Source organism: Osmerus mordax, chromosome 27 (assembly GCF_038355195.1).
Source record: "Osmerus mordax isolate fOsmMor3 chromosome 27, fOsmMor3.pri, whole genome shotgun sequence".
Taxonomy (NCBI): Eukaryota; Metazoa; Chordata; class Actinopteri; order Osmeriformes; family Osmeridae; genus Osmerus; species Osmerus mordax.
The window spans coordinates 8,050,153-8,062,164 of record NC_090076.1 but is presented as its reverse complement, the minus strand read 5'-3'; the positions used below and the strand labels follow the sequence as shown (position 1 = coordinate 8,062,164).

General features: G+C 54.2%; 1 protein-coding gene across 1 annotated transcript in view; it reads left to right on the top strand.

The window, feature by feature from the left end:
• Positions 1–436: 436 nt before the first annotated feature.
• cdc34a (cell division cycle 34 homolog (S. cerevisiae) a) overlaps positions 437–12,012 on the top strand; it is a 12,499-nt gene continuing 923 nt past the window's right edge. The window contains exons 1-5 of the mRNA XM_067230511.1: positions 437–1,081; positions 9,241–9,327; positions 9,674–9,771; positions 10,795–10,929; positions 11,084–12,012. The exon at positions 11,084–12,012 is cut by the window's right edge and continues 923 nt beyond it. Of these exons, the coding sequence (XP_067086612.1) occupies positions 899–1,081; positions 9,241–9,327; positions 9,674–9,771; positions 10,795–10,929; positions 11,084–11,300 (720 nt within the window). The 5' untranslated portion in view covers positions 437–898 and the 3' untranslated portion in view covers positions 11,301–12,012. The remainder of the gene's footprint in view (positions 1,082–9,240; positions 9,328–9,673; positions 9,772–10,794; positions 10,930–11,083) is intronic.

The following is a 12,012-nucleotide window of genomic DNA, read 5'->3' as shown; positions in this document are numbered from 1 at the left end:
TGTGAAATTGAAATTCTCATTGCTCTTTTTGGAAGTCCCTTTCAATACTTTCATTCCCCACTCTCAAGCTGTAAGATGTAATATACAGATTTGAAGGGGCTACGCGGCAGACGCAATGAGCTGTTAACGTTCCGTTTACAAAAAGTGAAGTCTACCCAAATCGAAATGAAGGCTAAGCTGCTGTAGTCTCCTTGTGTTAAGGTGAAACAATAAACTCCCACGTTAAGGATTTCTTTGCTGTGTATTATTTGTCTTTTCATCTGCCTATGAGTGCCGTTTATTAAAAATAACAGATAAAAACAGATAATACTTGCGTTAAGTGTAAAGTGAGCGCAAGCTTGTTAATTTATTTGTAACTTCAATTCCCAGAAACCTTTGCTAGTGCTCGAGGCATTTGACACTAAAGCCAGTGAGGGACATCACAGTTGGCTATCATAGCTGTAGAGTTCAGTCCGATTGAGATTTCCTCATCCCGAAACCTTGATTATTTTGCTTTCTATCAGTATTTAGATGAACGAAATGCACAGCTAATGTCTGATTGCCACAGTCTCTCTTAACTGATTCGGATTCTATGAGGACACGCGTTGCCTTGTCCTTCAGAGGAAGAATAACATATCCGCGATAGGGTTGGCTTACAGGCTAGCTAGCAACATTAAATGTTTTTGTCTTGTGTTGTGGGTCGTTCACAAACAGTTTGAACGCAGGGTTAATTTGTTTGTTCGGTCACAACTGAATAGAACCAGAGCACTTCAAAAGCCAACACATTTTTTAGCGTTTTAGGGAGGAATCGAGGGAACAATCGAAGGCTTCTCGGTGGTAGAATAGATAGCTAGCTCGCTTTGTTCTCTTAAGAGGAAGCTCGATATAGCTTTTCTATTTATTAAAATCGTCGCGGAATATGGCTCAACATGGACACCATGTAGCCAGTTCCCAAAAAGCACTAATGCTAGAAATGAAAAGTCTTCAGGATGAACCAGTTGAAGGGTTCAGGATAACTTTAGTGGACGAGTCAGACTTATACAACTGGGAAGTAGCGATATTTGGACCCCCTAACACGCATTATGAAGGTGGATATTTTAAGGTAAGTAGCTAAAGTTAACGTCATAATTATTATGAAACATTTCACGTTGGATGCCACCCAACTCTAATTAGTTTCCTGTCAGTTATCTAAGAGTTTTGATGGCGCAATGCAAAATCATTTGTCCCGCATCGTTATCTGAGTCGCTAGGCTGTAGCCTAATGCTGTCCTTGGTAGCCTCAGATCGCTACCCTAAGCTTTAATCCAGCCAAATGTTTTCCTACATTTTGACATTTAGGATGGACGTGTATTGTACGTCTTGAATTGTTTGTTAACACATTGAGTCACTTGTCCGACACCTTGCTGGCCAAGATTGTATGTTGTTGCTTCACATAGCCACTGCAGGTCATTTCCCTTGTTTTGAGGAAAGGCATGTTTTAGAGCACTTGAGTCAGTTTAGGAAGGCAACCTTTTATCATGCTTTAGTCATGCACGACTGGTCTGGAATTTGGTCTGAAGCTGACCTTATATGTCCCCAAATATAGTTTCTTCGTGGTCACTGAGTTCTCAATTATCACTGATCAATCACCCGCCTGCCAATTTGTATCGGCTACATAATTATCTGGCAACTAGTCAATATAACCACTTAGCATGCTTAATAGTCTATTAGTTCTCACGGTTAATTACGTCGTAAATCGTCTTAATTTGCTGTGTATGAATGAACTCGCTTAAGAGTTTTTTCCCCCAGTGATTTAGCCAGCCAATAGAAGAAAAGTACAGAAGAAAAGCTGAACTAAAACTTTGAGCAAGGCCAGTTTTTTGAGTACCCCTGCATCAGCCTGAAAGCTGAAATATCTAGTATTATGTTGGGAATAGGGGGAGAACGTAAATTGTACACAACATTGCTCATGTCTGTCACGTTGTTTGGGCAGGTGTGGGAGTTAAGATGTCCATGAAGTAAACACCAGGGCTTTAAACAAGCGGTTGGCAACAGTAGGCTGTAGTTGGGCCTACCCTAACACTTGTACTAGAAATTCAAGGTATTCGAGCAGTGAACAACAAACATTACAAGATGATTTCGCCAGATTTCCATCACAATTTCTCAGAAATGTTTTCCTCCTTCACACATGTAGGCTAAGGACTATGTTACGATAGACAGTCTGGGGAAAATAGGTCAACATGTTTTTATAGGTTTGTGAACAAAGATAATGACATGGCCTTTACGATAAGAGCGACTCCTGTGGATGTGTGTCACTAGTCCACCGTATCAATCAGCCTCTCCCTTTTCCAGTTTTATTTTGGCCCGCCCGCTAGTTTCAGCTTCATGTTAGTATTCGGAGAGTCCATGTTTGTTGTGTCATGTCAGGATAGGATCACCGCGCTCTGCCTGCACTGTGTCAACTCTGTTAGTGCTTCTCTCGATTCAGCCGCGTGTTTATCCGAGTCCAAGGCTACGGTCGTGACCGGGGTAAGCATTGGTGTGGGCGCTGGGTATGAGATTCCATTGTTGGGGCCAGGAATGCACAGCCGTGCTGTGAAATACACTGCCAGTCAGTGACTCATTGTTCGCTACCATCTCCTACAGAACAGTTGCTATATCCTGACTTTTTTTTGTGTGTGTTGTAAACGGGTTAGGCCAAACACTTCGCCCCTCCGTCCTTTCATGCAGGCAGTGAAAAGAGGCAGCTCTCGCGTTGACGTAAGTGACAACAGGTTGTTGACTCGGGTGTTTTTTGCGGTCGTGGCCGCCACAAACACGAGGAGCGGCAGTGCGTTGGCTAATTGTGCTGACTTTTCATGGCTTTCATACTCCACCCCTGTCACATTGCACCACAGCGCTTTAAGGGAAGGGAAGGGAAGGGGGGGGGGGGGTAGGGTGTTAGGGGGGTGGAAGTTAGACCGAGGCAGGGGGTAGAGCTGTCCCCCCCCCGCGAGGTGACAGAGAGGCAGGGCTGCAGCCCAGGCAGGCCCAGAGGGACATCGGCATGTTACCAGCCCTCACGTGCTGTTCTGTGGGGTGGCTGATGCTGGCCAGGGGATGGCCTCTGCAGTTGGCGCAGCGACTTACTTTTGAGATGGAGGAACTAGAGTAGTCACACACAAAATGGATCCCTCCCGCCGCCTCCTCCTCCTATTTGTCCGTCTGGAGGTTTCCTGCTGCGTTCCCAGGGTCCTCGGCGTCGCGGACGCTGAACGAGCCAGAGGCGTCTCGTGAAGCTTGAGACAGCAGACAGTGCCGTGTCCAACCTGTTGAAACTAGGGTCTGTCTGTCTCTGTTCTGTCTGTCTCTCTGTTCTGTCTGTGTCTCTCTCTCTCTCGCGTCTCTCTCTCTCTCGTGTCTTTCTCTGTCTCTCTCTCTCTGTGTCTCTCTCTGTGTGTCTCTCTCTTTCTCTCTCTCTCTCTGTCTCTCTCTCTCTCTGTCTCTCTCTCTCTCTCTCTCTCAGAAGTGAAGATAGACACTGTTCACGCTGCACCAGAGCTTGTCGGCGCTCTGTCAGACGAGACACACCCAGTGGGACCTGATAGCATGACTCATTATTTTTAAAGGAACTTGTGAAAAACCTTTTAGAGAGGCGAAATGGAAAACAAATAGACCACAGCAGAGCGTTTTGACTGATGGTTGAGGACTTGCATCATCTTTCCAATTTATCCCCCCCCCCCAAAAAAAAACATATTCCTTCCTTCCTGATCTCCATACCTCTGGAGCAGGAGGTGGGGGGGCGGGTGGGTCGGTGGGTGGGGGCAGCTGGAGGTGTGGAGGAGGAGGGGGCTGCTGTACAGGCCAGGCCAGGCTCTTCCTCTTGGGCCTTCTGGAGTCGTGTTTCCCCTTCCAGTCGGCTGGCTGGATGTCAGGGAGAAATGAGAGCTGAGAGAGAGTGGGGGTGAGGCAGTGCCATTCCTGGATTGGGGGGGGGGGGCTTGAAAATCAAGCCCTGCCAATAAATGAACTGGGGTCCACAGGGAACTGGAATTAACCCTTGTGTTATCTTCGGGTCATTCTGACCCATCAGTCATTGTGACCCACCTTCGTATTGCGACAACTTTACCGCATACAAAAACAAAGTGAAGCATTTTTTTTTAACCGTTGGGCTGTCTCAGACCCCCCACATTGCGAGGGTTAAAAGAAAATTATTTTTATTTGTTTTTGTATTGGGTAAACACAACGATGGTTCGTTATGAACCTTTGGGTCATGTGACCCGAAGGCAGCACAAGGGTTAAGAAGTCCTTCTTCTAACAGAAAAGGGAGAGTTAAACGTGGACAGAACTAGTCCTAGCCCGTCTCCTGCGTGTGTTCTGGCAGGAGCGTTTTTAGATGTGTGCTGGTGGGGTTTCTTTTTGCTGTCTTTGTGTGTGTGTGTGTGCATTCCTGTCTCTGCTAAAGCCTGTTTTTGGCAGGCCCAGTCTTCATTGTGTCAAGCTGGTTGGCAGACTCGAATTAGGCTAATTGCGTTTGTGAAGTGGACTGCTGTTTCTACTCAACAGAGGCTCTGGTGTAGAGGGCTCTGTGCCTTTAGCAGTACAGTACCCCTCCCTCCTACCCTCCCCCCCACCTCCCTCCTCCTAATGCTTCACCACATACTGAGAGCTCTGTTAATAAGGTAGGGGCCTGTTGAGGCTGGGCAGGATAATCTCTCACATTCGGGTGTGGGTGTGCAGCCTGTGTGTGGGTGTGCAGGGCCTGTGTGTGTGTGTGCAGGGCCTGTGTGTGGCTGTGCAGGGCCTGTGTGTGGGTGTGCAGGGCCTGTGTGTGTGTGTGTGTGTGTGTGTGTGTGTGTGTGTGTGCAGGGCCTGTGTGTGCCGGGCCTGTGTGTGCCGGGGTGCACTGCTGTTCTCAAGGGCATGCTTTCCTTTCTCTCTCCATTCTCACCCTCTCTGGTAGCGGGGTGGGTGTTGGTGAGGGCCAGACCGGCTCTGAGGGAGGGAGAGTGCACGTGGATGTCACGTCAGATAAAGTTTCAGTGATGGGGGAGGGGGGGGCTCTGAAAAGATCCGGAAGGGAGAGCTGGTGGACTGGGAGAAGGGGGTCATCAGACTGTGGAGGAAGGTACTCGGGGAGAACAAAATGATTTGTCCTGTGAGGGTTTTAGCTGTGCTGACCTGGTTTACTTATCCCTGTGTTCAGCCTCCACAGGGTGTGTCCTCTGTCTCTCTCTCTGTCTGTCTCTCCCTCTCATCTCCTCTCTCTTTCTGTCTTTCTTACACTGCCTCTCTCTTGTGCTCTGACTGCCCACCACCTCTCTCCCTCTCTCCGTCTCCCTCTCTCCCTCTCTCTTTCTGTCTTTCTTACACTGCTTCTCTCTCTTGTGCTCTGACTGCCCACCACCTCTCTCCCTCTCTCTCCCTGTCTCCGTCTCTGCCCCTCTCTCTCTGTGTGTCTCAGACAGGGGAAGTTTTGAGGTCACAGTCCAAGAAAGTGTTTTTTATATATTTTTTTGTAATAGAGGAAATGTCTGTGGTATCCGATGTGTAACAAGCTTTGAAGACTATTTGCATGCGTCTGTCGCCCAGGACTGCAGCACCACTGCCTGGGTTGAACTATTTAAAACGCCTCACCTGTGCTCGGTCTCCTCTTAATTGTGCTCAGAAGCCCATTGGGGCTGAAGTGTTGCTCACGCTAACAACATGTCAACACAGTTGCTGAGGCTGGCAGAACTGCTGCAGATCCTGTTTTTCGTGCACTTCCCCGCCTCTCCCATCTGGCCCCGCCTCTCCCACCTGGTCCCGCCTCTCCCACCTGGTCCCGCCTCTCCCACCTGGTCCCGCCTCTCCCACCTGGTCCCGCCTCTCCCACCTGGTCCCGCCTCTCCCACCTGGTCCCGCCTCTCCCACCTGGTCCCGCCTCTCCCACCTGGTCCCGCCTCTCCCACCTGGTCCCGCCTCTCCCACCTGGCCCCGCCTCTCCCATCTGGCCCCGCCTCTCCCATCTGGCCCCGCCTCTCCCATCTGGCCCCGCCTCTCCCATCTGGCCCCGCCTCTCCCATCTGGCCCCGCCTCTCCCATCTGGCCCCGCCTCTCCCATCTGGCCCCGCCTCTCCCATCTGGCCACGCCTCTCCCACCTGGCCACGCCTCTCCCACCTGGCCCCGCCTCCCCCCTCCGGCCCCGCCTCTCCCACATGGCCCCGCCTCCCCCTTCCGGCCCCGCCTCCCCCTTCCGGCCCCGCCTCCCCCTTCCGTGACGGCTCGTTCTGATGTGTGAACGAGCCGTCACACATCAGAGCCTCGCGCTCTCTGCCCTGCTGGCACCCTGCCTGCATCCCCCCCCCCCTCTCTCACTCCCATCCATCCCTCTCTCAATCATCCATCCATCTCACTCATCCATCAGTCCTCCCTCTCTCACTCCCATCCATCAGATCATCCCTCCCCTCCCTCTCTCACTCCCCATCCATCAGATCATCCTCCTCCCTCTCTCACTCCCATCCATCAGATCATCCCTCCCTCCCTCTCTCACTCCCATCCATCAGATCATCCCTCCCTCCCTCTCTCACTCCCATCCATCAGATCATCCCTCCCTCCCTCTCTCACTCCCATCCATCAGATCATCCCTCCCTCCCTCTCTCACTCCCATCCATCAGATCATCCCTCCCTCCCTCTCTCACTCCCATCCATCAGATCATCCCTCCCTCCCTCTCTCACTCCCATCCATCAGATCATCCCTCCCTCCCTCTCTCACTCCCATCCATCAGATCATCCCTCCCTCCCTCTCTTCATGCCAGTTCTGGAGGTAGGTCAGGGGTTTCAGCTATCACTGTGACTGCCATGGAAAGTCTCTCTTTGTCTCTCTCTTTGTCTCTGTCACTCTCTCACACACTCACTCTCTCCCCACCTCTCTCTATCTCTCTCTCTCTCAGTAGCAGGCCATGCTGCATTGGGACCATGTCACCGTTCTGTAAATCTCTTCCTGAAATGTTCCCTTTTATTATCGCCCTCCAGTGAGCCACAGTAAACCTTGGTGTGTGTGTGTGTGTGTGTGTACGTGTTTGTTGCCGTGTCAGTGCAAAGTGTTGAAGGGCTTATATAAGCCTGCATGGTGAAACCGAAGACCATTCCCTTCTCACAGAGATCCCTGGCCGGGCCTCTCTAAGCAGCCTGCTTGAGAACGCCACCTTTCAGGGACTGGCGATGCTCTTCAGCAGGCTAGCGGTTAGCGCTTAGCTGCAGGCCTGTTGTCCCTGCTTTGCTGTCGTCAGGGTGCACAGGGCTGGCCTGTGCACCCTGGATAAGGGCCAGCTCGGAGACACGGCCTCGGATAGCTTCTTTTTGTTATGAGCAGCTAACGGGGTTGTTTTTAGTCGGGCTTTCCAGCCATACCAGAGCTGGTTGAGTTGGGACCAGGGACCAGGGTAGGTTTACCAACAGCTCTCGTCTCCCATTAATAAGTTAGTAATGCTGCCATTAGTGAGCCAGCACAGGCCAGGAACACTGGCATGGAGAAGTGCATGTGCCCAACCCCCCAACTCCTGCTGGATACACCCGTCCTCAGCCTCTAGACCCCCACCCCATCTCTAATCTCCAGTCCTCAGCCTCCAGTCCTCAGCCTCCAGTCCTCAGCCTCCAGTCCTCAGCCTCCAGTCCTCAGCCTCCAGTCCTCAGCCTCCAGTTCTCAGCCTCAGCCCTGTGGGAGTTGGTTCAGAGCAGAGAGCACCAGCTGACGGGTGTCGAATCAGCAAGTGTGTGTGTGTGTGACGGGGGCGGTGGAAAGGGGGGTGTATCAGCAGGGGGGGGGGGGGGGGGGGGTTGAGTGAGTGAGTAAGAGAGTGTGTGTGTGTTTGTGTGTATAAGAGCCAATAACCATCCCCCTCTCCTGCATGCCTGGAGCCTTGTTGAACAGCAGGAGGGGTGCTATGCTCTACCCACCTCTGACTCTGTGTGTGTGTGTGTGTGTGCGTCTGGTGTGTTTGGGGGGGGATGGTAACTCGCGGTTTGTTTAGTGATGACTGCTGGGGGACAACTCGGACAATGTCTCCACCAAACCCCCTCCAGTCTCTCTCCTTACTGCCCCCTCCAGCCTCTCTCCTCACTGCCCCCTCCAGTCTCTCTCCTTACTGCCCCCTCCAGCCTCTCTCCTCACTGCCCCCTCCAGTCTCTCTCCTCACTGCCCCCTCCAGTCTCTCTCCTTACTGCCCCCTCCAGTCTCTCTCCTTACTGCCCCCTCCAGCCTCTCGCCTCACTGCCCCCTCCAGTCTCTCTCCTTACTGCCCCCTCCAGCCTCTCTCCTCACTGCCCCCTCCAGTCTCTCTCCTTACTGCCCCCTCCAGCCTCTCTCCTCACTGCCCCCTCCAGTCTCTCTCCTTACTGCCCCCTCCAGCCTCTCTCCTCACTGCCCCCTCCAGTCTCTCTCCTTACTGCCCCCTCCAGCCTCTCGCCTCACTGCCCCCTCCAGTCTCTCTCCTTACTGCCCCCTCCAGCCTCTCTCCTCACTGCCCCCTCCAGTCTCTCTCCTTACTGCCCCCTCCAGTCTCTCTCCTCACTGCCCCCTCCAGTCTCTCTCCTCACTGCCCCCTCCAGCCTCTCTCCTTACTGCCCCCTCCAGCCTCTCTCCTCACTGCCCCCTCCAGTCTCTCTCCTCACTGCCTCACTCCACCCAACCCCCTCCAGCCTCTCTCCTCACTGCCCCCTCCAGACTCTCTCCTCACTGCCCCCTCCAGCCTCTCTCCACCAAGCCTCACTCCACCCACCCCCTCCAGCCTCTCTCCTCACTGCCCCCTCCAGCCTCTCTCCACCCAGCCTCACTCCACCCACCCCCTCCAGCCTCTCTCCTCACTGCCCCCTCCAGCCCCTCTCCACCCAGCCCCGGCCCGGCCCTCTATCCCTTACACCACCAGAGACCCATCTCCCCTTCTCTACGTCCTGCAGTGGATCACCCCCCTGCTGTGGATGTATGTTAGTTAGTCCCTCCTGGAGTCCAACACCAACACAGACCTAAGTGCTCTAGGTAATAGGATTGAGCCCCTCCCCCCCCCCCCCCCTGCTGTGTCTGTCTGCTCGGCTGTGCCCTCGGACGTTCTGGATCCACTCTGTGGCGTCTTGATCTGCCAGCAGGGAAAGCTGTCGTCCTCACACCCAGCCTAGCTCTGTCTCCGCATGTCTTCACAGACTTGGAGGTCCAGAGAGACTAGGGTAGATAGGAGGTGGATTCATCAGGTAACGAGTCATCATCGCAGCCTATCCACGCATCACTGATGGGCTGGCACTTTCCCTCCCCCTCTCTCTCTCCTGCAGGCACGGATCAAGTTCCCCATCGACTACCCCTACTCTCCGCCTGCCTTCCGCTTCCTCACCAAGATGTGGCACCCCAACATCTATGAGGTAGGGACTCCCTCCCGCACTGACTGTTTCCTCCCGCACTGAATGACTGTTTCCTCCCGCACTGACTGACTCTTTCCTCCCGCACTGACTGACTCTTTCCTCCCGCACTGAATGTTTTCTCATGCACTGATGAGCAGGGGACAAAGTCTGGCTCTGAAGTTTGACGATTGCGTGCACAACAAAACGATAAAAGCGACTGCTAAGTGAACGAAATGTTTTCCTGTGGGGATATAAAACTTGTATACAGTGTCACAGACAGTCTACACATGTTTACGATACAAAGTCAGCGTGTGTGCTGGGAGCAGGAGTACTGATGTTGTCATGACGGCGTCCTGTGTCTCTGTAGAACGGTGACGTCTGCATCTCCATCCTGCACCCCCCCGTGGACGACCCCCAGAGCGGAGAGCTGCCGTCTGAGAGATGGAACCCCACACAGAACGTCAGGTACCCACCTCCTCCCTGCACCTCCTCCTCCCTGCACCTCCTCCTCCCTGCACCTCCTCCTCCCTGCACCTCCTCCTCCCTGCACCTCCTCCTCCCTGTACCTCCTCCTCCTCCCTGCACCTCCTCCTCCTCCCTGCACCTCCTCCTCCTCCCTGCACCTCCTCCTCCTCCCTGCACCTCCTCCCTGCACCTCCTCCTCCCTGAACCTCCTCCTCCCTGCACCTCCTCCTCCTCCCTGCACCTCCTCCTCCCTGCACCTCCTCCTCCTCCCTGCACCTCCTCTTGCACCTCCTCCCTGCACCACCTTCACCTCCTCCCTGCACCTCCTCCTCCTCGCACCACCTCCTCCTCGCACCTCCTCCCATACTTCAGCATTGCAACAGGGAAACTATCGAAGGCCAAACAAAGCGTTGAGTTTGTGCTGTGTCGTTGTACAGGCCCTCTCAACGTTCCCACTGCTCTATCATCGCCTTCTGTGGTTCTCTTCCTGGGTCTCACACACACACACACAGTACTATTGCTTTGCTCGGGTCTCCATGGCGGCATGACAACAGACGTCAATAATAGCCCCACGTTTGTCCCAGAGAGACCAGGGCAGGGAGGAGGGATCATGAGGGAGTGCCGCTCTGCCAGGGAGCCCCTCCCCATGCGCTGTGTCAGCTGTTTGACCTGAGCAGCACACATGTCCATGTGCTCCCTGTCTGCCCTGACACAAGACTAGGCCCTGTTGTTTGGTCCCCACGACCAGACCTGCCAGCTGGGAGATCAATAAGCCTCTTCACTTGCTGAGAGTCACTGGGGTTTAGAACCTGGAATAACCCTGATGTTCTGCTCCCTCTCTCTCTCTCTCTCTCTCTCTCTCCCTCCCTCTCTGTCTCTCTCCCTCTCTCTCTCTCCCTCCCTCTCTGTCTCTCTCCCTCCCTCCCTCTCTCCGTCTCTCTCCCTCCCTCTCTCCGTCTCTCTCCCTCCCTCTCTCTGTCTCCCTCTCTCCCTCTCTCTCTCCCTCCTTCCCTCTCTCTCCAGGACCATCCTGCTGAGTGTGATCTCTCTGTTGAACGAGCCCAACACCTTCTCTCCCGCCAACGTGGACGCCTCCGTCATGTACCGCAAGTGGAGAGACAGCAAGGGCAAAGACAGAGAGTACGCAGAGATCATCAGGTAGCCCCCCCCCCCCCCACACACACACACACACACACACACACACACACACGGAGGCAGGAGAGATTGCTCTATAGAAAGCCAGATAAATGCCCCCCCCCTCAAATGTTCCTTAGCCAGGGCTGTTCTGACCCGGGTGTCTCCCGTCTCCTAGGAAACAGGTGGTGGTCACCAAAGCGGACGCGGAGCGCGACGGCGTGAAGGTACCCACCACGCTGGCGGAGTACTGCGTGCGCACCACGGCGCCGCCGGCCGACGAGGGCTCCAACCTCTTCTACGACGACTACTACGACGAGGACGACCTGGAGGAGGACGAGGAGGACGAGTGTTGCTACGACGACGAGGACGACTCCGGGACCGAGGAGTCCTGACGCCCCCCCTGCCTCCGCCCCTGCCCCCCCCCCCCCCCTCCCCTCCCCACACGCACCCACACCCCTCCCCTTTCTCCCTCATCCATAAACTGAACTGTCGCTCCAGTCCCCCTCCCCCCTAGCCACTCCCACACAGACTCCCTCGCTAACTTGCGCGCGGTGGCGTCGCCTGCACGCCGAATCCAGATCCAGTTTTAAGAAAGAGAAAGCTACAGAGTTTTGTTTCCATTTTGGTTTCTTGCGTTTTTCTTTCTTGTCGAGGGTCACCCTCGAGTTAGTTTAAAGGGTTGGGGAAGCGCCTGACGGAGGGGTGTGTCTCCATAGTGTGACGCGCCGTCCTGTCTTCTGAACTGGAGGAATGAGGCTCGCCCCACGGTTGCCTGGGCAACATGGCGGAAGTCCCCGCTCCCTCGGGTTTTCCCCAAACCAGATTTGCGTAGGGCCACTGTGGAGGGAAGGTGTCGCCCTGCCTCTCCCGTCCGGATGCCAGTGTTTGCGTAGGGCGGGGGTTCCATGTTTTAATTTGGCGTCGAGCAGGACTACTTGGTGTGAGGTGTTGTGTGAGGTGGAGGTGGAGGGAGAAGAGAGGAGAGAGGAGAGAACACAGCAGCAGAAACAGTGAGAGCAGCGGCCATCTTGAATTACCTGAGTCCCCTCTGGGCTCCCAGTAAACCCGGTGAGGCGCTGACATCACAATTCAAACCGTTTAAAC